The sequence below is a fragment of the Bacillus rossius genome (assembly GCF_032445375.1).
Source record: "Bacillus rossius redtenbacheri isolate Brsri chromosome 4 unlocalized genomic scaffold, Brsri_v3 Brsri_v3_scf4_2, whole genome shotgun sequence".
NCBI classification, from domain to species: domain Eukaryota; kingdom Metazoa; phylum Arthropoda; class Insecta; order Phasmatodea; family Bacillidae; genus Bacillus; species Bacillus rossius.
Window position 1 is genome coordinate 28537757 of NW_026962011.1, and position 24901 is coordinate 28562657.

Consider the following 24901-nt stretch of genomic DNA (forward strand, 5'->3'; position numbering starts at 1 on the left):
GGAGGACGTTGACGAGGCATAACGTCCTGAAGGAGCCGAGGAGACACTTGGGTCGACGTAAATATATATATATATATATATATATATATATATATATATATATATAACAACCACATTATTTACAATGAATGCATTGTTTGATTTCAAAAAAAATTATTATGACAGTTTTGAATAGTAAACAAAAAATGTTTTCTAGAGTATCTTTGTTGGAATAACCACGTATCACGTGGGTATCCCAGTATCTACTACTCAGCTTAAACATTTGCAATGAGGATGGTATCTTGATCATTTGTAGTGAAACTGGCAATGAATAGGCAAGTTAAGTGTATGTAATTCCTGTTATGCTGTCCTTCCGATTATTGTCATCGTTGCCGATACAGCGAGGCAATTTGCAAGTTCTTTACCACATTGTTAACATTATGAACATAATAAATGCATTTGCTTTTACAACTGTGAGAACATTGCACTACAAAATATTTTTTTGCTAGGCTCAAACATTTAATTATTTGCACATAAACATATACTATATCTCTAAATATCTCTACATGTGTCTATCTCTCTACATCTATATAACTCTCTATCCCTAATCTATGTCTATATATCTATATCTCTCAATTTCTCTCTAACCCTCTATCTTTATAGCTCTTTTATCAAAATCTTTATCTCTGTCTCATTCTCTATACCACTCTCTATCTCTATCACTCTATCTCTCTCTATTGCTCTTCTTAAATTTAATTCAATTCAATTCGGTCATGTGTGCGCACTTACACAACAAAAGTACATGAACTGCCGCTAAACTATCTGAATTACACTGAATTTGTTGAAACAATTAGTGTGCCACCTATTGTAAAATGGTTGTACTAATTCAGAAACCTTTGCGGGAATGCACGTAATAACTTACCAAATGGTATAGGAACACATACGAGACAAACAAACAAACATTCATTATATATACACACACAGATTTGTTTTGCTGACCAATTGCCAACCAGTTACCTTCAACTTCAGAACAGACACCTACTCCATAGACTGATACCTCAATTGATACGACTCACACGCCACCATTATTATTCAGACCATAGAAATGAGGAGCTATTATAAAATATTTACTGGTAATTATCCAGTATGACTGGTGTGTCATCTATTGTACGTTATCTCACCTAGACAGTAACCTTCCTCATGTTTCAAAGGTCAAGTATGCAAAATTTTGTAGAGATCGAATGAAGGTTGCGTTAACAATGAAATGGTGAAATATCATCAAGAATAATTTAATTCTGCTTAAAATGGTTGGTTTTATGAAATTTCACCTAGGCAGTGACCTTCCTTATGTTTCAAAGGTCAAATCTACAATGTTATATCACAATTGGATGAATAATTGAGGAACGTATAAAGGACAAACATAAAAATATACACACACACACACACAGAGAGAGAGAGAGAGAGAGAGAGAGAGAGAGAGAGAGATATTACTGGAAAGATATTTCATTTTATTTTTCTTCGTATGTTGTCACGTTTATAAAATTTCTCATACTTTGTGAAGGGTTTCAAATCCATTAAAATTTCACACATTTTCTCATGGCTACGATATAAAATTGTAAAGATGCTCTGTCTCAGTGCCAAGTTGGTTATTTAACAAATGCAAGAGAGTGAATGGAATTAATTAATGGGGAAATACCAGAGTTTTAGTCGCTATCTACTGACCTATAACCACCTACTTAAATGGTCAACCAGACTTACACCTGAAATCAAGAATACAGGAAAATTTTTTTACGAAAGTTTGAATTTCAATTAAAAGCATGTTCATTATTATTTTCTTATGCCTAAGAAGACTGGAACTAAGTATAGATGTAAAAGTTTCATATCAGTTATCCAAGTCAATCCTTTGATCCTGATGGTATGATCCTGCATACATTGATCCTGCGGTACATGATGTTTGTTGTTTTAATTTAGTATATTGAAATAACCTAAACATTAAAAAAACTTGTCATGTGACTGAATTATAATAGTAAGTTGAATATGAATGATAACATTTCCACAAAACCTGATGTAATTTGTTTGTATTGTGATATTCAAGGTTTTGTTTGTACTGGATCTTTCGACGTGCTTAATTAAAGAAGCATGAATCATGTACCACACAGTCAATGTATACAGGCTCATGCCATCAGAATCAAGGGATAAACTAGGATACGTAATATGGAACAATTACCAGTATAGCCTAACCTAACCATCTTTAATAATATTCTCACCCTAACGTCCCTCAGAACTATGGGTTTTTAACAAATATGTTATTTTTCCCAAGGCTACCAAGTCACTGTGCCTTGTCCCCTCTGGTTCTCCTTCACTTCCTCAATTGAAACTGCGACAGAGATGTTTCTACAGTACTTCATGTCAAAAGCATAGCACATACAAGAAGTACTGGATGACATTCAAAAAACCATTTCCACAATCTTTTGAGCTTTGACTAGCAGGACTATTTTTGGGTGATAGAGAACAAACTTAAATGAAGAATGATTTTTTATTATTATTTCCAGGAATACCTGGTCTGGTGAAAATAAGAATATCTAGTAAATATGAATGTGATTTCCAGGGTAATGTAGAACATACAATGTGTTCTCGTGTTCCTTATTATTTTAGTGTCTTCTACTTGATAACTGTCCGTACTTTTTGGCCTATGTTGACTTTGGCCACTGTAAATTAAAATGACTCTATTTCTCTGAGTACCTAAATAGAGAATCCTATATAAAAAGGTAATGTGGAACTAACGATTTCCTTTCTGTGTTATGGTTGACATGGGACAGAAGTATACAATGATATAAATTATATTTTAGGCTGGGCTTCACCAAGGAGACTAGGTTGACAGGAAATACCAAAACAAGTAATTTTTGTCAAGGAATGCATGTCTGGAAATGAAACAAAACTCTGCAAAGGTACAGGAGCGAACAGTAGCGTGCAAATTTGAATCTATCGGGGACCACTGCACTGCACGGGCCGAGAGGACGCGTGATCACAGCTCAGTGACCTCCAGATGGTCAGTGGGAAGCAGGCGACAAGCCGGGTGCAGACGTTTACGAGACTTGCTCGATTAACACAGTGAGAGCTCCATACTCTGGTCTCTACGGCTCGGCACGTTCTACAGCCCCGTGACCTTGGTCATCGGTCGCATCACCGCGCTGCCGGCATTTTTAGTTTGCTCGGAGTTTATTCTTACGGCTGGTTTTCATTACAGTACGGTGCTCTTTGTTTACGCTACATTTATAATTCCACTTTTTACATTTGGTAGTTCCGTTACCAGTACGTGCATTGATGTTCAATAATCCTGGAAAATCGCAAATCCGGCTAAGCTGTAATCCCAAACCTTTCACTGTTGTATAAGATATAGTATGTGTAAATCAATGTAGACAAATTTTATAGGAAAGATTTAAAACGAAAACTTGTAATTTTGAGCTTACTTTTGGTTGTAAACAAGAAACCTCCTTAGTGTTATTGTATTAATAATGCAAAGGCAAGATGAACTCTCACTTATGACTCCTTATAGTGTAATATTACTTATTTAACCCTTTACATTTAGAATAAAAACTAAAATTAAAAACAAATATTAATTGAGCAGGAAATATTAGGATTTTTAAGTTTATAGACCATTAGAATTACAAGGTTCTTAGCCTAATAAAGTGTTACATCCCTCGTGCCCTAAAATTATATTATTTTAATTTAATTAATAAAAAAACCTGGAAACTGCTGGGGAAAAATAATAAGAAAAATAAAGTTATTTACCAGAGGTGGCACGAGGTGGTGAACAAGACAATTTGTAACTCCCTGTACACAGGCAACTTGGGAGCTAGTGGATCTTTTAAAAGGAAATAGGTGAATATGAAACAAATAAATCACCACATAGGTAGGTTGGTCTATAGGTTTCCCGGTTTATTCAGCCTAATTAAGTTCAACGTGTTTGTCAATAGTTTTGGATTAATTAAGTTTCACAAAGAAAGGTATAGACAAGATTTCAAGCTTACTTAACGGTGGACCGGCCCAATATTATTAAGACAATTTATGTTATATTAATTACACATCATCACAGAACAAAAAAAATTGAAATATTCCACCATATTAGATTCTTTCACTGATACATTGATTATCGTTTCTGATTATTTTACATATTCTGGTGGATTAAGTTATTAAGTCACTGTTCGCTGGTTTGCATTTAATAAATTTAGTCCATTGTAAGGAAGAGATTTATTTCCAATGTCACCCGGGTCTTCAGAGTATGACGTTGGGCCGGGAAAAAATTCTCTTCTTAAGGGGACTCGGAGCTGAAGTCTCGAATAACATGCTGGGAGCAAATTCGTCCCCCAACACTTGGACCCTGTCTGAAACACAAGTCAATTCAGACGAATTAGACCTGCTTCCAGACAGTCAAACGTAGCTGGCGTAAGAGACCAACCAACGGGAATTTGGGGAGGAGAAGGGGACTGGAGTACTCACCAAACAGGGTGTGGCTCCAAGACTCACGAGATCCTCGCGCAGAAGACCAGGAGGCGCGGACCGAAAACCGTGTAGAGACCGCGGAAGAAACCAAAAATTAGGAAAATTCTTAGAAGTTATAGTTTAACTAATATCTAACTTGCTACCTAATGACTAAGACGGACTGTCTACTGTTCAACTGGGATCACATCCCCTAAGAGAGCTGACTACATCTTTAATTGAAGGCGATTCCGTCGTAGCCGCGACGAGAGACGGCGAGAAGGTCTGCCCGACCTGCAGCATGGTTAGTAGCCAATGTCGAAGTCCCTTGACGGCGGACTACGCTCCTAATTAAAACGGGCACTAAGGCCCTAGGGAAAAGGAGGGAAAAGATTCGGTTCTAGGCCGAAAATTTCAGAAGGGGTCCGAGGCGAGCGTGACATCAACACAACATGCGCACTCTCTTTCTCCCGGCGGTAACAGGAAGCTACAAAGAATAGACTATAACTGGACGTGACTTGAAATCATAGGGGCTTATGGTGCCGCGGAGCTGCTCTCTAGCGGCGTAAAGGGGAACTAACGGAGGAGGTGAGCTGAATCGCCACCAGGTGTCACGGGCGTGGGCTCTGCTCGCTGGCGACCAGAGCTGAACTTACTTTTTCTGTCACTAGGTGTCGTGGAGGGCTCTGTAGGGCAAGGGCGAATGTCCTTGGAGTAGGCCACTGCCTTGGCAAGTTCACGTCAGGGCAATGATCCTGGGTTAAATTATGCGCACCAAGGGGGGGTGGGGTGGAGAGAGAGGGGAGGGTGGACAGAAAAGCGCAGAGATGGCGGGGCACGAGCATCCACTGGATACTCAGTCGTGCCTGAGACCCGCCGATCTAAGCGGCCCTCTAAGAACTACGGCTTGCCGGCCAGAAGCTGCTCTCTGCAGATTTAGTCATGTAGCGAAATAAAATTATGGACCCCGGGCGTGACTGTAAGCGGGAGAAATGTCATCCAGGCTGCTAACGTCTTGCAAAAGATCAGATTGGCCCCTGAGACAAAAAGTGCCTTGAACCACCGCTGCAAAGTTTAACTCAGTAGAGTTCATCCGCCTAACAAAGTGTAACTCAACCTTTTGTAACCAATCAATTTGAAAAATAAAATTTCCAAAAATAAATTAAAAACTATAATAAATGATAACAAACAAAAAACCGTGCCAAAATACCTAATTTCCGGCACAAAAGTACTTAACTCTCACAGTTGTAGTACTTATTATGTTTGTTCAATGGTTTCTAAAAAAGGATTTTTGTAATGTAAACATTAATTTATTTCCACTGTGGATGTCTTCCAAACAAATTAATACATACTTTATAAAGGCAAACGTCTAAAAATTTTCATCATGAACTAAAAGCATAAAAGCTGGATGTTGCTGGATTTGAGAAAGCAGCAAATGCAACATCCATTTCCAGTAGCTTGTTTTAAATGGAAGGTTTTATTGCTTAAATTATATTTAATTAGTTACATATGTGTCAAAAAAATGAAGTTACAGAAAGCCACAGCCAGTGCTTCCTCAGGGAAAGAAAGAATAAGCACGTGGTTACTACATTTTTTAAAAAAAATTTCATGCTATGTGAATATTCAGTTTACTATAAAAAAAAAATGTGTCATGGTTGAGATATAACGTAGGCATTATAATATATGTTTGGTAAAATATTTTAAACTTTTCTTGTTTAGGTTACTAAAATTTTTTAATTTGTTCTTCTCTTTATGTTAGTGCAATGAGGAGATAACAAAATATGCAATATGAATTTTGGAAAAAAATTTTTCACAAAATAATGAAGTACAGTTGGGAAACTCTATTCTGTAAACTAATTTAGTGAAGCTCAACATGTGTTGAACTGGCCTACAGCAAAAACAAAATTAGTTTAGCCATTTGGTATTTTTGAGTTAAAAATCTATTGATTTTATTGGAGTTGCTCTGTTTTAATATTTTGCAGAGTGAAACTTATTTGTTGCTGTTCAATGATCTTCGGTTTATATGTTTTGCTTACCTGATGTTTTGGTTGAACACACTGATTTAACAACTCACATGAAAAATTTGCTATTAAGCTTACTAACTACTTATAGGTATTCAAAATGTCTTCAGGTATTTGTGTTACTTGCACTAGTGTTAGTGCAAATTATGAGGGCAGGGGTGGGTATCGTTATTTTGAGGTACAAAGAAGGTAGGATGGAGCTCCTTTAACTGGACCATTGTGTGTGGCCTTCAGTTCTCTAGATTACATGTAGCGAGGGAAGTCCTCCAGGCATTATTCATAATGTACACGTATGAGCACAAAGTGCCACATTGCTCTTCATGCTCTGGGAGGTGGTGTTGCTTGTAGCACCTCTGTGGGGTGACTGTACATGACACCCTCCCTTCACAGCTCTCGCGTTTGTTTGCGCACAGCCCCACGATCTCGGGGAAGTGTGTGCCTGTCGTTTTACCACATTCTTTTGGAGTGCTATGTATGAGTGAGGTAAATCACACATCACAGCAGGAATTAGTGCATATTTTTCCTTTATCTATGAGAGCACGTGTGTCACAACAATAATCTGCCTTGTCGTTCCTGTGAACTGTCTGTGTTTGTATAGTTCAGCATGCATTGTTTGCAGTAGAAAAACTGTTTGAAACTGTAACACTCGAAACAGTCGCAGCTCGCCGACGCCATTTCCTTTCGGGCTGACGAGTTTTCGGCTGCTAGACGCCGGCTCAAGAATGGTTTCATTTGTTTTCTCTTTGAAAATTTTATAGTCTTGACATCAGTTACTTTTCGGGCACATACATTTTTTTTTTTGAAAAGACGAATATCAAAGCACTTTGCACGTGCATCGGAGAGAGAGTAACTTCCTGTGACAGTGTACTGCTGAGCGCTACAAAGCCGGGAGGAGCCGGGCCGTAGCGGTGCCGCAAGTTGAAACCATTCTTGGTGCCTGCGTTGCAGGGGCGGGTAGGTGTTACGACTGCCCGCTGTGCGACGCGGTGCTGGAAGACCTGCACCTGATGAGGGCCCACCTAGAGGAGCACTACCCCCGCGACTCCCCCACCTGCCCCGTCGCCGCCTGCGCCAAGGCCTTCGCCCACCCCAACTCAGTGCGCAACCACATGCGCATGAAGCACGCCCAGCAGTGGGACAAGATGAAGACCCTCAAGTGGTCCTACATGTGAGCGCGCGTCTCTCGCCTCGCAGCCCGGCCCGCGCCGTCCTCCGCCGGGCCGCCTGCTCTCCTGACGCCGTTCAGACTCGTACCGTGTGTCAGCTACCGCCCGGACCGTTATGTCTGCGTCCATTGTTGTTCAGTGCACGCAGGTACCTGTCAGCTGTGTGTAAAAGATAAAAAAAAAGTGAACAAAAAACTAACTGTTGTATTTCCAAGCAGGCAAGAAATTATGTAAATGTTACTTATGGGGTTAATTTTTTTTTTTATTTAAAATTAAATTTTAGCAAGTGTAGTGTAGGAAATTTCAGGAACTTCAACAATATTTTTAACTCAGTAGCCTTACTAGTTAGTTTTTTTTCGCACTGCCTATAAAAAATATCTGTATAGTATAAATAAATATAAAAACCTATAGTTGCTTGGAAATTAACAAACTTTTAATAATTTACTTTTGCTTATCAGATAGTACATCGTACAAATGGTCTCTCACGACCCCATTACGTATAGCCAATTGTTTTGAGAAGTACTTTTCTGGTGTATATATTCAGTCTAAAGTTAATTCAATCTTGTCAAGTCCTTTAACATAAATTGTTATATTCCTCTTTTTAGTATCAGTGAGAGTCTAGTATTGTGGGGTATCATATTCATAAAACATCTATGTCTACAGCTCCTGATCCTAAACATGATTTTATTATTAAAGGTTGTGCAAACTGGCTTGTGCCTCATCTACAGTATATTTTTAATTTTAATATACAAAACTGTGTTCATCCCAATAATTGGAAAACAGCTAAAATGATAACCGATACACAAAAAAGGCAGCAAGCTTGATATAGCTAACTATAGGCCTATTTCAATCTTAAATGGGTTTGCCGAAGTATTTGATAAAATCATTTTTAAGAATCTTTAAAAGATAAGCTTTTTAACCATCATAGTTTCCGTAATGGAAAAACATGTAGGTACTACCAACCTTTTTGCTTTTTTAAATCCAATTTGTTTAGAAGTAATAACCAGAGGTAAAGTAGATGCTTCCCATTAATTTTAATTATGAATTAGGAAATCACACTCTTAACAAGTCCAAATCGGTCAAAGACTTAGGTATCATTACTTTTTAATTACAATGCCAATAGAACACTTGCTTTGATCAAATACATTCCTATTTTGCTTCCAAAACTAACTCAATCTATGTATTTGTACTTCCTTGGTAAGATCCAAATTAGAATTTAACTCCATTGTTTGGAACAACCCAAGTAATTCTAACAGTGTCAAAATTAACAAATTAAAAACCAAATTTATCAATTATATTAATCAAAAATATACTAATTATACTTCAGACCTACATTCTATACTAGGCTTCTTAGCCACTGGAACGAACATTTAAAACACAAAATTTGTGACTGCTTAAAACACAAGTTAGATTGCAGTTAATTTTTGTTAATATTGGCATCAAAGTTCCTAATTTCATTAGTCGTAATCATCCTTTATTATACACTATTAGTAAAAACAATGACATTTTATACAAACTAGTAAATAATTTCAACAGAATAAATAGGTAGTATTTTTCCGATAGTAAAAAGAATAATTTAGTGTCTGCTCCTTGCAAGCATATTTTAATATAACCTAGCTATTAATGGCAATGATCTGTCTAATAGTTGTTTAATTATCTTGGTTTTTATACTCATATACGAGTTGATGTGATTATTACATTTTATTGTAGCACTCCATGTGTATTATTATTTATCAGTTTACCTTTTCTTTCAAAATTTCCTTTAGGTATTGTATTCATTAGCAAATGAATACATTGACAATTCGGAGAGATTGTTTGCAATTAATTTATTCGTCAACTGACTACAATATGCATACATTAACACGAGCGACTACTTGACTGTGTTTACATAGGCCGGCCATCTTGACATTACTGGTCTATATTCATGACATCCTCCCTTTTCCAACGAGTCTATTCCAATGCTATCTTGACAGTCTGACAATTACTAATTCTACTTCTAAATACACAGTACCCTAGGCTGGTATTACTTTACATTACAGGTTCATTTTGGATCGAGGAATCACGTATCTTCCGCTGCGAGTCTGCTTAGGGATATGTGTGTTCATGCTTGTGTTCCTTTGGCTGAAACTGGTGTTCGTGGCAGGGTTCCTATGCTGGAGGTTTTCCTTGAACCCCAGGAAGTCTGGAGAAGTGCTCCTTGAGAGTGTCCTATCAGACATGGGTGGTTGTGCCGCTTCGCCCGTTGGGGTGGTGTCACTTCCTCTTCGTCCTTACTATTTTCCCCTGGAATGTGCGGCATTCTCCGATGTACGTGGTTGCTGAGAGTCACGGAGGAGGGACCCGAGGGTTTGATGAACCACGAGTTTCTCCTATATCTACCAGTGGGTGTGTCGATGATGTACGAGCGTGCCTTTGGTACTGGTTGAACAATTTTTGCAGGAACCCAATTCCTCTGTGCTTCCCGGTAAAGGACTTCGTCTTCTGGTAAAAGACTAGGTGGCTTTGATTTGTTTTTGTTGAACGTTTGTGTTTCCGCTTGTCGTAAAAATTTGAGGTTATTTGCAACACCTTTTACTAGTGCTGGTAGCAGCAACTTCTCACTGGTTGGAAGCAGCTTTTTTTGTCCTGCGGCCCATGAGGCGTTGGGCTGGAGAGCCAAGCCTTCCTCGAGGGGTATTCCTGTGGTGCAAGAGGGCAAGCATTGTGTCTGTCTTGTCTATGCTGCATTTGCGCAATAAATTTTTAGCCTCTTGGACGTATCGCTCCGCTAACCCATTTGAGCGGGAAAAATGGGGGCTGGAGATGCGGTGTGAGAAGTTACACTCTTTTTGGAATTTTCCAAATTCAAAGGAGGTGAACTGTGGGCCTCCATCTGTCCTAAGCTTGTCTGGAATCCCCTGTTGAGTGAACCATCATTTCAGTTCTTTGATAACTGCATCACTTTTAGTGTATCGTAACTGTATAAAATCAAAGTAGCCTGAATAACTATCTGCTATGACGAGGAAGTTGTCACCCTTTATCTGAAATAGATCCGATGCCACGTACATCCATGGACGAGATGGGATGAGTTCTGCACTGAGGAATTCTTGAGGAGGGTCCCGTTGTGACCGGTTGCAGGTAGCCCACTTTTGGACAAATTCTGTGATGTCCTGCGTCATTCCTGGCCAGAACACATGGTCCGGTGCGAGCTGTAAGGTACCTAGGATGCTCTTATGTGGACGATGTGTGACAGCACCAGTGGTTTCATGCTACTTGGAATGAGGGTGCGCATCCCTTTGAAAATTATGTTCTTGTACACTGCTAAATTTTCTCGATAAGACCAATATTTAAGCAGGCATTCTGGTAGGAGTTCCTGTTTGGACGGCCATCCCTTCAGTACCTATAGTTGCCCGTAAGGTGAATAGTTCGTCACAATTGTTAATGGCTTCTAGCAACTCCATAGTGCGCTCCTTTGACAATGGCATTAAGACGTGGATTTCAAATGTGGTTGGATTGTCTGTTTCTGGAATGTTGTGGCAGTCTCTGCTTAATACATCGGCTATGTACAATTGCGCTCCCCTTTTGTACGTTACTGTGGGGTGATATGGCAATACCTCAAACAGGATTCTTTGCAGTCTGGCAGGTGCGTCCAGGAGTGACTTTTTGAAAATGGCCTCCAGAGGTTTATGGTCAGTCTCAATAAGTAGGTTTGTGTTTCCCCAAATATAGTGGTGAAATTTTTTACATGCTGTTAGTATGGCCAGGTTTTCCTTTTCCATTTGCTATAATTTAGTTGAGCCTTTGTCAGTGCCTTTGATGCATAGGCAATGGGCTGATCTTCTTGCATCAGAACTGATGCTACTGAGTGGCTGCTTGCATCTACTGATAAGGTAACTGGTTTGTGGTGATCATAATATGTTAATACTGGGGGATTCTTGAGGCAGATTTTTAGTGTCTCAAAGGCTTTATCCTGCTCTTGTCCCCAGTGCCAAGCGACATTTTTCTCCAAGAGCTGTCGCAGGGGTGTCGATATATCTGAAACCTTTGGTATGAACTTGGACAAGTAGTTCACCATGCCAAGAAATCTCTGTAACTCTTGCACTGTTGTGGGTTTCTTTATTTGCTCAATTGCTTCCACTTTTTCGGGGTCTGGCTAGAGTCCTTGGCTGCTTATGATGTGACCTAGGAATTTGACTTGCTCTCTATTGAAACAGCATTTTCTGGCATTTAGCTTCAGCCCCGCGTCTTTGAGTTTGGCTATTACGGTCGTTGTAAGGGATTCCAGTTTTTCCTTTGTAGGGGCATGAATCAGGATATCATCCATCAAGCATTCTGTACCTTCAATGTCTTGCAAGAGATGAGTCATTGCTTGCTGAAATACCTCTGGAGCTGAGGCTAGGCCAAACGGCATGTGTTTGCAAGCATAGCGCCCCAGGGTGTTGCAAAGGTCAAGTATTTAAAAGTCCTTTCTGATACTTCTATTTGCCAGAATCCTTTTCTACAATCTAATAGTGTAAAGTATTTGGATTTATTTGAGTGAGTCGCAATTTCCTCCAGCGTCTGAAGTGGGAAATGCTGTCTTTTCAGGTTTTTGTTTATGTCAGAGGGATCAATGCATATTCTAACTTGACCTTCCTTGCGTACAACAACCATGGGCGAGACTGCCGGGGTGGGTTCAGTAATGGGTGTGATGATGTTGCTATTTACCATACTGTCAAGCTCTTCTTTGACCTTGTCCCTTATAGGATAGGGTACTTTCCGAGGTGTGTGTACTTTGAGGTTAGGTTGGTCTACTAAGTCTTATCGTAAACAAAACCCTTCAAGCGCCCTATACCCTCAAATAATTCATCACATGTGTCCACAATTTCCATGCGTTTAACAAACTGTAAGCTTTCACATGTTTTCCTTCCAAGTACACATTGGTGTCCCTTCTCGACAATCAGAAACTTGATCACTGCTACTCTCTTTCTGCTAGTTACTACTGTTGAGTGTGCTTCACCGAGCACTGCCACTGCGTCTTTACTAAAGGACAAGAGGCACTTGGTTTTTGATGGGACAATTTCCAGCTTACATTTGTGAGCAATGGAATCAGTTATGACATTGCACTGTGCGCCAGTGTCTAGCTTTAAGTTTACCTTGTATTTATTTTGTAGGGTCAATGTTTCCATCCAGTCAAACTCTGCTTCGGACCTGGCCAAACATGACACTAGAAACACTTCCTCCGAGTCTTCTAATTGGCCGGTGTTCTGCTGCTGTTCTACTTGTGAATTCACACTTGTAAGTGTTGTAACTTGCCTGGACTTGCACATGTGTGCAAAGTGCCCTGGTTTCTCACATTTTCTGCAAGACTTCCCAAACGCCGAACATGAACTCCTTTGATGGGAAGTGCCGCACCTGGAACACTGAAACGGTGGTGACCGATTCCTTTCTGTTCCTCTTGATGAAGGCCTTCCTTTTCTATGTCTGTCCAAGCGGATGGCTTCAACTGCTGGTGCATTATCTGTCTTCATTGTTAGTAATTGCTGTTTAGTTAGTTCTGCAACTCTGCAAATTTTTACTGCCTGGTCAAAGGTTAGCTTTTCTTCAGCTAGCAGTCGTTCACGTACGGAATCCCTGTAAATGCCCACCACTATTTTATCCCTCAAAAGGCTATTTGTCAATTCCTGGAAGTCACATTTTTTTCCTTGATTTATGAAAGAAGTCAGGAAATCATTAAAGGGCTGGTTGTCCATTTGCACAATCTTGTTGAAGATATACCGTTCGTAGATTATGTTCGATTTAGGAGAGAAATATGCATCAAATTTTGTTTTGATCTCTGTTAAATTTCTTTCTTCTGCCTGTGTGAGCAAGAAGGTATTATATATATTTGCTGCATCCGGGCCTATTATTGTCATGAAGGTGGCAGCTTGTACTTCCGGACTTTTTTTCATGAGGTTAGTTGCGACAGAATACCATTCAAACTGTTGACTCCATAATTTCCACGCATTCGCCATACCTTTTTCTGTAATTACTAATGGTTTGGGTGGTTTTAAGCTTACCCCCGACTCCGTGGCCATGACGATTTCTTATTAACTGTTCATGTTAGTTGTATGTTTTTTAACTCTTCATAACACATTCCCGGGTTTCGGCACCATGTATTCATTAGCAAATGAATACATTGACAATTCGGAGAGATTGTTTGCAATTAATTTATTCGTCAACTGACTACAATATGCATACATTAACACGAGCGACTACTTGACTGTGTTTACATTGGCCGGCCATCTTGACATTACTGGTCTATATTCATGACAGGTATTACTTCGTATTATGTCTTTTTCTTGTATTTTTTTTCTCATTTACTGTTGATTTGTTTTGTATTTTAGTATTGGTTTTTGTATTTGTTTGTATCTTTGTGTGTATTTGCTGTATACATGTAAGGTGTCTATCACATTGGCGCTTCGCTGTTGGTAAACATGTTACAATTTAAATATAATAAAATAAATAAATTCATATTCTTTTCTTGAGAACAAGACCTTTCTTTATCTCAATGATTGCTTTCAAAGTCTTGTCTTATTTATGAGGGCAGTACACTATTCTAATATGATAAAACCGAAATAGTTTTGAAAAGCTTGGCAATATACTATACAGCACCGATATGCAAGATGTTACAATCAATATTATCTAAAATCACAAGAACTGTAATTTTAATACATTAAGTTCAATGGATTTTATTTATTTACCATTAACATTGTACCAAAATGTAAAGGAAAAATTATTTTTTTACTTTGTTTGTTCCTGAATCTCTTATTAATTAATTTTTATATTACTGATGGTGCAGTTTGAAATTATGCAAATGCTTGCCAATTTAATTTTATTGTTCCAAGTAATTTTGACCGAGCCATGATTACGAATGATTTTATTGTAAAAATGTTTCATGTGCCACTGTCAACACTACACTATTCTGACCAAATAAGTATCAAGGAACATTTTGTATGATATTTGTCAAATCGAACACACTATAAACAAACAAAGTTTATAAAAATAACACCTAAATCAACTTTATTAATGAAATTGATTAAATAAATAAAACCATAAAAGCTTGTCTCAAATTATTTTTTAAGGGTGACATTTTTTGTAAGAAAAAGTTGGTAATGTTTGTTGCCCCTGAGTTTGTGTGTAAATGATTAAAAGGCATGTAATATTTTTGACATCTAAGTATTCTCACGCTTTGTTTACAGTTGTAGTTTGTGTGTTAAACTTGCTGAGAAAAACTTACTTAAAAATGAGAAAATGTGGTAGGTCTACATTTTTAACAAAAATTAACTAAAAATTAATGGATATATCAATATGTTAATTCCCCTGCAAAATATCAAATCAGAGTATCGACCAGAACTACTTACGTCCCAGGTTGCAATGGGCGAAAAAGACTCATATTTGCCCTTAAACATTTCCAGTAGATTTCACTGTGTGCTTGCTTATAGCACCCAAACATGTTGAATATATGATTCCCCTGGCGAATATTCTCTTCACCTTACGATGTGGAATTCTTGCAGCACTGTGATGTCACTTCGGTACACATTTCCACTTTCTGGTCTGCTAGAGGCCTCACACACGTACTTGTAGCCACAGTCATCTAAGTTCTCGCCATCATGCTGAATACGTGTTCTACTGCTGCGTAGTGCGGCTGCCTGATCTGGCCCCACTGCCGGCCTCGACTAGACTGCCTCGCACTGACTCGCACATTCCGCGCACTTCGCGCCTCATTTCCTGAGTACTCGCGCCAGACGTCACTCGCACTTTCTAGAGTTTCTATTTGCACACGTATGTGTGTGTGTGCATGTATGTATGTGTATATCTTAAATATATATATATATATATATATATATATATATATATATATATATATATATATGAATAAATACTATAAATGTTTACACTTACACAAAACATTATATGAATATAAAACATAACTTACATAAAACAACAGTTACATAAAAATTAACTATAAACTTAAACTAAAAAAAAACACCAGTTTCTCCGAGCTTCCAGCTCATTCCAGTCCATTCAAAGTCATTGCCAATCTGATATATTAAAGGCAAAATTTACTATAAGTAAATTAAATTGAATTATTAACAAATTAAGTGAACAAACTAAATTTTAAACATAATATAACTGAAACTAATGTTACTAAAATAATCAGAATATAAGTACAATAATTAAATAAAATACAGAGGCAGGGCCATCCCACACATTTAAAATAAAAGATAAAGCTTTTAACTTAGTATTATGGTTTTTTCATATTGAAAAATATATAATCTTAAACATAATAGATTTAATATTCCCAGCAATGAACGACCACCAAAAACTGTAAAGGTTGCCAAAATTTACTTTCAAAAAGTGAATTACTTTCAGATTGTTAGGTTGCCTCTATATCCCGCACAGTTCTTGGATCTCCAAAGAAAATAAGAGTGTTAGTTATAGCATATTTATCTTTATCTTCTTTGTTTTGTGGTCGAAATGAACTATTACATCAATGTTGGATCGCATGATCCTGCAACAAGCCAGATGATAGTCGATGGTTTGAACACACCTGTTTGAAGTTAGGAGTTATGACTTGCCTACAATTTTTTTAAATTTTAAACTGATTTATTTAGTTCTTTGCATTTTTGTAAACGTAGCTTTATGGTTATTCATTAATTGACAGGTTTAACTAGCAGTTTGTCTTTGCGGAGTTTGTCTTTCTATAAGTTTGTGGCTGCAGCATATTGCTGTCTTTATTTACACCATTCAGAAATGCTAGTGTAAAGATTTGTTAGAAAAAGGTTAAACTTAAATTAATTACAAATTTATATACATAAAATAATTATATATACCAAACAACTTCCACAGGACAATGTTTATACGTAGCAATTTTTTTGTTTGTTGTGTGATTGATTGTAAGCTTACTAACCACAGTTTCTGTTATTTTACGATGTGATGGTATTAATAATTTATTTATTGAATTGTACTAGTAAATCTTTAAAAAATTTTCAATCCAAAAATTCTATTATGTACTGTATAGAATCCTTACCTACTTAAAATGTTTTAAGTCCATTATGATTTTGACTTGTGTATGTATTTGAATAAAGCATTACTGAGTGAGTTGGAAAGATTCTTACCCATGTTTCATATTAAATTGTTTGTGTTTTAATCTTCAATGTAATGTATTGCATTTTTATTATGAAGCCTTAGAGATTGTAATTAGCCAAGTGTAAGAATTGAAGATAAAAAGAATGAATGAATTGTTAAATGAGGTTTCTGAAAAGTGTTTTGTGTAAGAATTTATGCACCCAAACTATCTTTAAATGAAATATTTTTGCACGATTGTAAAAAAAATATTTCTAGTTCACATATAATTCGAGGTATACTGCAAATAATTTATCTGGTTTACAGTGAGTGTTTTCATTGTAGGAGACCACTTTCATACAGAAACAAAAAATTTTCTATTTGGTGTTAATAATTTAAATGTACTGTCTTAATAATTGTATGAATTGATTCCTGACTTCAGTCACTTGAAACGAGGCCACACCCATTATGTTGGAATATTGCATGTTCATTCCATAATTCCAATTTTAAGGAAACTCTTCTGATGTTTGCCTGTGTAAGCATTTAATGTAATGGTTTGTTGTAAATTATTTTGCCAGATATTTCCTGCTCATTATCTGTTTTGTGAGTAAATGTTTCTTATTGCATATCCTTTTTTTGTTGTAACTAAATTATTAAATTAAAGAAAGGAATTGGTTGTGATTGTGATGCAGACTTGTAGAATTACCAAAATATATTTTTTATTGTGAAAATACTGTTACGAGCGCGAGAGACAAGACCGCAATGAGCATCATTGACGTAAGGCATGCCACGCGTACCTGGCCGGATTACAAGGGTCCTCGCTACGCCCTCCCCCCTCCACTCCCCGCGCACTGTCCCGCCTCGGGCTATTGTCACCTTTTAGTGGTCTGGGAATTCTGGGCTTACAGAGGCCGCCGTGTGAAGTGGAGTGATTAAACGTCGCTATTCTCGAGATGTTTTGGTTGTTGGGTCAGCCCGGGATGACGCGACTCGTCACAGCCGCTCTCGTCAGTTCAAGAAGGGTGCCACAAGTATATAAGCAGCGACGCCGGCTCCAGCGGGCGTTCCGAGCAAGTTCCGCGAGTTTGGAGAGTTCCGCAAGTGAAGGGAAGTGCAACATCGGCAAAGAGGGTGAGAGACCCCCTTGAGAGCGGCGTGATGCGTTGCGACGAGATCGTGAGAGTGCGACTGAGCGGCACGAGACTGAGTGTGTGTGGACAGGTGCGTGGTAAGGGGCGAACCACTGCTGAGCCTAGCTACCGCGAGGAGTGCGAACTGTGGTACTTGACAGACAATGGGTGACTTGAGAATAAACATTTAAGTGTGAGTGATTGGTGATCGGAAATTTTTAAGTACAATTGTTTATTAGTAATGCAAATATTAATATTTAATAAAACCGTAATAAGAATTAATTGGGCTATCCCTTACGTACCCAGTTCTCCCCACATTAGAACTTTCTTTGTTTATTGTTTTCAAAACAAAAACCACAACTTACACACATTACCAGTCACAGTTCCATTCTCCGATAAAAAGTTTGTTATAATTGGAAGAGTTTCTTGTTTCTAAAAATTTTTTAGTACTTATCTGATTACTTTCAGATTAAACAATTTTACAATACATACCAACCAGTGGCGAAGGGTGAATTTCAAAGTGGGGGAACCAAGTATGTTCACTGTCACCCCCTATTTAGGTGGGGGGGGGGGGGGTCCTCCCCCGGAAAAATTTGATTTTAAGGTGCAAATTGGTGCTATTTAAGCGGTTTAACGTATCTCTTTTGTAGGAAATTTTATGCTCTTTAATTTTGTATCAATTTTTTTTTTTTTGCTAAAACCCATAGTTTGGAAAATACTTCAGCAAAAGCGATGAATTGTACCTTTAAACAGCCCTCCCACCTCCCATTCACCACCGACCAATGGGTCTATTAGTATGTTTTTCATCTATTTTTCTTTTGTTGCCTCGACTAATAAGGCGGCTTACGCAGCAAAACAATTTTAAGTGTCGATGAAAGCTAGGCCTAAGAGTTTCTCTTCAAAATGTTAAGTCAACATTTCCTATATTATAATAAAATTAAAAAGCTGGTATGACTAAAACTTGAGCAATTGTCGTTACACGAAGCAAGATATTTTAATCAGTGAAACAGTGAATGATACACTCGGAAACACATCACCAGCATACCTATATCAAAATTCACGAAATTATGATTTTGGTAGTCAATGCAATACATGTTAAAGTCACACAGAATTTAATAATCTTAACTCTCACTTTCAAGCATGAGCATGTATGGTCATTTTGTTAGGCTATTTCGCTTATTAGATTTGAAGTGTCTTTTTGCACTGCACACCGCTTGATTTAGCATTTGTTACCATACACGATATGTCTGGCGTGGGTCTACCTTGCAAAATTAAAACTTGTTTTTGTTCGAAACTTTTAGCAAAAAGATGAAACAAGTAAATTTTCTAGAGCTGTAAAAAACCGTATGTATTCGGTACTGAGTAACGGGTGCGCCATGTAGTAACGAGTAACGAAACGTTACACACGGATGCATTTCGTTACTCGCATTTTTCGTATGTTTTACGCATGCGCGCGCATATTCGATGAATTTACATTACAAAGAACGATGTTTGTTTATTAAGTATAGTATAATTTGGAAATTCGTCGTTCAAGTTTTTTTACTGTTTATTAAAGGTAGGTATTGTGTGTGTAGACAAAGTTTGAGATTGGAACAGAAACAACGTAAGAAAGTATTTTTTACAAATGAGAAATGTATATGTTTTTGTTTTTTAGTATCGCGTATTTTCACGTTTTTTTTTGTTTTTATCTTAAAAGAGATAATATAATCAAGCCGCTCTAATGAGAATTTATTGTTTCTTGGTTAACAAAAACTGTTAATTATCAAATATTGTTAATTGTATATCTTCTATTTATTATTATTTACGCGACATCATACTGTACGCGTACGCAATACGACTCGATTCGTTGCTGCAAAATAACATAGCATATTTGCGGTATCAGAAGTAACGAGTAACGTAACGATACGATAGTAACAAGTACTAATTGCTATAGTAACGAATACATACGAATACACTTTTTTTCGTTACTTTTACACCTCTAAAATGTTCTACCACGCAGTCACAAGCGCGTCTGTTTCCTGCCGCTCCCTCCCCTACTGCGACAGCTTCGTCCCTCCGCACTCCCCTTAAAATCCCCTCCATGGCCAGGGCCCGCAGAATAGACTGTTGGTTCCCTTGGCCAAGCCTACCGCAATGAGCGAGTTCAACAATGCTGTAGCTATGTGGCCACTTTTGAATTTGACGAAACTCTTCACCAAAAACTTGGGACGTAATTAAGTATTATTAAGTACGTATTCTTAATGTAGTAAATCTGCTTTCAGGCTGTCAGGCGAGTTATTTTACGCAACGCGAAGCACACAATTTCTCTAGAGAATACGCCATGCGGCACGCGATGGAACCAGCCCTCTGGCTTGGTTCCCCAGGTCGGAAGCCGAAGCCGAGTGCTCACGGAAACACCCGAAGGCGAAGGCGGAGAGATCCGATGAGTCAGCCACCAATGAAGGCGCAGAAAGCAATGGTAGACGAGGGGGGGGGGGGGAGGGATGTGGGAGCGGGGAAGGCAGAGAGAGAGAAAGAGATAAAGCGATAGCTGAAGAGGTTCAACGCGCGAAAGCGCCTACACAAAGTGTTAGGGCGAGCTGTTCAAAAAATACGAGTTGAATTATTTACGACAGTAGACAAGTAGTAATATATTTTATTTATTTTTCAGCAGTAGGGAACCAATGGTTCCCTTGGTTCCATGGAATAATCGCCCCTGATACCAACACAGTTCCAACTGAACTTTATAGCTTCAGGTTTCTCGATATAAAAAATTTAAGTCCCTTGGTTAAGTTTACTTAACCAGGTACGTCATCCCGCAGAGTTTATACCAGGTGGATGATGCAGGACACCCTTGGTCGATGCAGATGCCTGGGGTCAAATTTCTAATTAATATTGTATGAAAAATACAAAAAAAAAAAAGGTTGCAACTTGGCCTTTATCAGCAGGCATTACATTGTCACTTGAAAATTTCTTGTCAGAACTTCATGCTTTGCAGACGATGAACCGCACGTGGTGACAATCGAGCGACAACCGCCTTGCACCAAGCAGTTACCTTCCTTTACAAAGCTAGAAACAAAGGGAGGCAACCCTGTAGGCCTACTGACCAATCACAGAACAGTATTCAGTACCTGACCATGTAGGGAAATTGCTTTACTGAAAATCATTCTCTGAAAGTCTGGAAATTGACGTCACCCCACGTCATGGCTCCTCCTGATAGGCGGGCTGAAGAGCACCCAGTTAACCTTCTGGGCTATTGCTGCGCAGTCATGCGCCCACGTGATGGGTTTCTTGGATACAAAAAAGATTACTTCAAGTAGCCAGTATGTCCCATTACTGTCTTCCTTTCTTTCAAACCTTCTAGAATGTTCTAGAATGTTACAGTCTTACTGTCCTGAGTGTGCTTTATAATTGTAAAAATGTAAATTAATAGACATATTAATATTAACTGACTAAAAAAATTAGAGTGAAAGAATAATAATAAAAAATATTACATTCTACTTTATGTAAAACCTTACCCAATTAATAATATTAAAGCACAAACAAAATACTTTAAATGCCTATGTAGAAAAACAGAACCATGAGTATTTATTATGAATAAAAGAAATATTATGCAAATTAGTTAAAATATAATTATCATAGGGCAGGAGTTAAGCTAAGTCACACCCATAACCAAAATATATTTATTTATGATTTTGAAAATATGAATTATAAAACTTTGATATGAAGTGGATATGCAATAGGGAACAATTACCGTTCTGTGAAATGTGACATCAGACCAGACCTTGGGAACTGAGAGTTCCGTTGTCTTCCTGGATGCCTCGTCTCAGTTCGCCTTGTCCTGGAATGGCGCAGGTATTGGGGCGGGGGGGGGGGGGGGGGGGGGGGGGGAGGAGTTACCGGCTGCTACCTTTCGGAGCAACTGAGTGCTGCGATGTTGGCTCTGAGGGGTTTCGAGGAGGGGACGGGATATCTGATGGTTGCCATTCGTTATCCTCGCCACTATTTATTCAGGGGATTTGATTCCCAGAGACCGCTCTAAACACATTGAAACCCTTCTCTTTACGTACTCCACTTGCACGTACAATCAGTAGGTGTCCTGGGAAGGTTGGCAACCTGAACCTCTTTGATTGACTAATTGCAATGCAATGCAGTTACACTCTCCCCCCCCCCCCCCCCTCCTGCTCATGAAGTTAGTTTCATGCTTTTCTACAGTTTGTATAATGTATAAAATGTTACTTATGTAGTCACAGGGATTGGGGGGTGGCAAGGGGCGTCGAGTGTGAATACACACAGCATGTACAGTGTAATTATATTTGTAATATATAAAAAATTTTGTGTGTGATAGCTTTTGCTGTGGATTGTTGTTGTTCATGTGCATATTATTTTATACTTTACCATGTATGTTAAAGTTCCTAAATAAATCATGAGATACACCTATTAAGATTCTTTAATTAACATTCACTTTTGTATTGTAATTATCTATAAGAAATATGGAAGTAAAGATTAAAATAATTTATGTCCTGTAGATATTTAGATATTTAATGTTTTTTTGGTTTTTGTGAAAATAATAGAAACATAAAATTTTTGTTTACTTATAAATCTAAATGATCACTTTTAGCATATAGGATACTTTCAAATTTTTTTTTTTTTTAACATTTAAATGTAGCTACTAGTTAAATAATTTTAGAAAATTTTTTTTTTAAATATTATTTTCAGGAGTGCAGAAATAAGTAATATTAATAAAAAAAAGTGAAAACAATATTATCATAAATCTGCAAAATGTACGCCAAATCACATAAACCACTTTTTTTTCTTTTCTGTTAATAACAAAACATGTGTTTCAGTTGAAACTACCTATATGTATGCCGTGCAGATGAGAACTCTTGATAAACAACCATCCCACAGCACCACTGCACTGAGGTAGATTTGCTTAGGGCTTGCTACGAGTCCAGTTTTTACTTCCCGCCCGCTCTTTTCCGACGGTGAATTGGTTATTATTTTTCTATCATGTAGGTATTACAGTTAAAATATTAAGTCGGAGTTGCGGATTTAGAGACCTGAAAAAATTGTGGGTTCAATGACCTCCAGGATAGACTCCAATATCCTCTACACACTCGGGCAAATGCCAACTGTTCATCGGCTGCTGACTTGTGATCGTCTCGACTGGGTGGCCTGTGATTCGACACTTCAATGAGTGAGGGTCTCTAATTGGCCCTCAGTCCTTTAGATTAACATTGGACCAATGGCAGAAGCAGCACAAAGGTATAATTATTTGAATTTTAGCATAACACGAAATGAACCAGCAAATTTTTCAGGTCTCTAGTGATGACTGATGAAATGCCACCGATGTGAGCAGTAGGTCAGGTCGGATGGGAGCAGGGTCGCCGGATTGGTGCCGGCGTGTGGAGTTGGCCGGGAGCGAGCGTGCGAGTGTGCCCGGCTGCTTGCAGGTCCGCGCAGGAGCCTAGACTTGATGCGAGCGCAGGCACGAGACGAGCGTGCGAGCGTGCCCGGCTGCTTGCAGGTCCGCGCAGGAGCCTGGACCTGATGCGGGTGCGGGCGACGGACCCGCGCCCCTGCCCCAAGTGCGGCAAGATCTACCGCTCGGCCCACACCCTGCGCACCCACCTGGAGGACAAGCACACGGTGTGCCCCGGCTACCGCTGCGTGCTGTGCGGCACGGTGGCCAAGTCGCGCAACTCCCTCCACTCGCACATGAGCCGCCAGCACCGCGGCATCAGCACCAAGGACCTGCCCGTGCTGCCCATGCCGTCGCCCTTCGACCCCGAGCTGGCGTCCCGCCTGCTGGCCAAGGCCGGGGTGAAGGTGAGCCCCGCGGAGCTGCGCGCCCGTGCGTCGCCCACGGGGCCGCGCCGGCCCGACGCGCGGCTCGACGCCAAGCCCAACCACGTGGACGCCTCCAGGTAACTGCCTCGCCACGACAGTCTGCCTCATTAGTAGAGACCTGTAAAATTCGCGGATTAATTTCGCGATAGGATAGAGTCCAAAAACTTTTGACATTATTTTGCTTCAGTGATTGGGCCACAGTTTATCTGAAGGACTCTGGGCCAATGAAAAATCTTTAACAGAAGAATTGGCGAATCACAATCATTCCAGTCAACAGGTGTTACGAGTCGTTAACCGATCAGCAGATGTAATTTGCACGAGTGCATACAGGATCATGGAGTCTATCCTTTAGAGATTTGAAATCACAAATTTTACAGGTCTCTAGCTAATTAGGGACTAGGAAAAATTTGCATGTTCAATGACCTCCAGGATAGACTCCATGATCCTGTGCACACTCGGGCAACCCTCACCTCGCCTTTTCATTGGCTGCTGACTTGTCAGGTGTCTCAACTGGGAGACTCGTGAATCGACACTGCTTTGACTGAGGGTCTATAATTGGCCCACAGTCATCCAGGTTAACAGTGTACCAATGGCAGAAGTCACATAAAAATACAATTACTATTTGCATTTGAGCATATCACGAACGGAACCCGCGATTTTTTCCGGTCTCTAGCCATCATGCCGGTCCCATAACTAGGGACCGGAAAAATTCGCGGGTTCAATGACCTGCAGGATGAAACTCCATAGTTCTACGTACACTCGGTCAAATGTCACCCACTCATTGGCTGCTGTCTTGTGAGACGTCCCAGCGTAGCAGCCTGTGATTCGATAAAGCTTTGGTTGGGTGTTTCTCATTGGCCCAGAGTCATCCAGGTGAGTTGTGAGCCAATAGCAGAGGCAGCACTGAGGTGCACATCATGCTGAGATGCATGTGGGGACTGGGAAACTATACTCAGGGCTCATGAGATGTGATGTATGGAATTGAAAATCATATAGTTGGTAAGATGTATTTGATAGTAAAGCTGTAAAACAGTGGTCTCATCAGTCTTGAAATTAGTTTGGGTAGGTAATCAAGAATTGAAAGAATATTAAATTAAAAACTGTTCGTACTGAGTATTAATGATTGCAAGTGTATTTAAACAAAAAAATTTTTGTGAAACTTAACTACTGTTAATAGAGATAATATTTAGAGGTAAATTGGGATTCCTTGTTCTTTGGTGTTTCCATATAT

General features: G+C 39.0%; 1 protein-coding gene across 3 annotated transcripts in view; it reads left to right on the plus strand.

Annotated features, from left to right (window-relative positions):
• The window catches only part of LOC134542095 (protein abrupt), a 92846-nt gene that overhangs the window by 56669 nt on the left and 11276 nt on the right, over positions 1 to 24901 (plus strand). For all 3 annotated transcript variants that reach the window (XM_063386021.1, XM_063386020.1, XM_063386022.1), the window contains exon 7: positions 23348 to 23747. In XM_063386021.1, coding sequence (XP_063242091.1) covers positions 23348 to 23747 — 400 coding nt within the window. The remainder of the gene's footprint in view (positions 1 to 23347; positions 23748 to 24901) is intronic.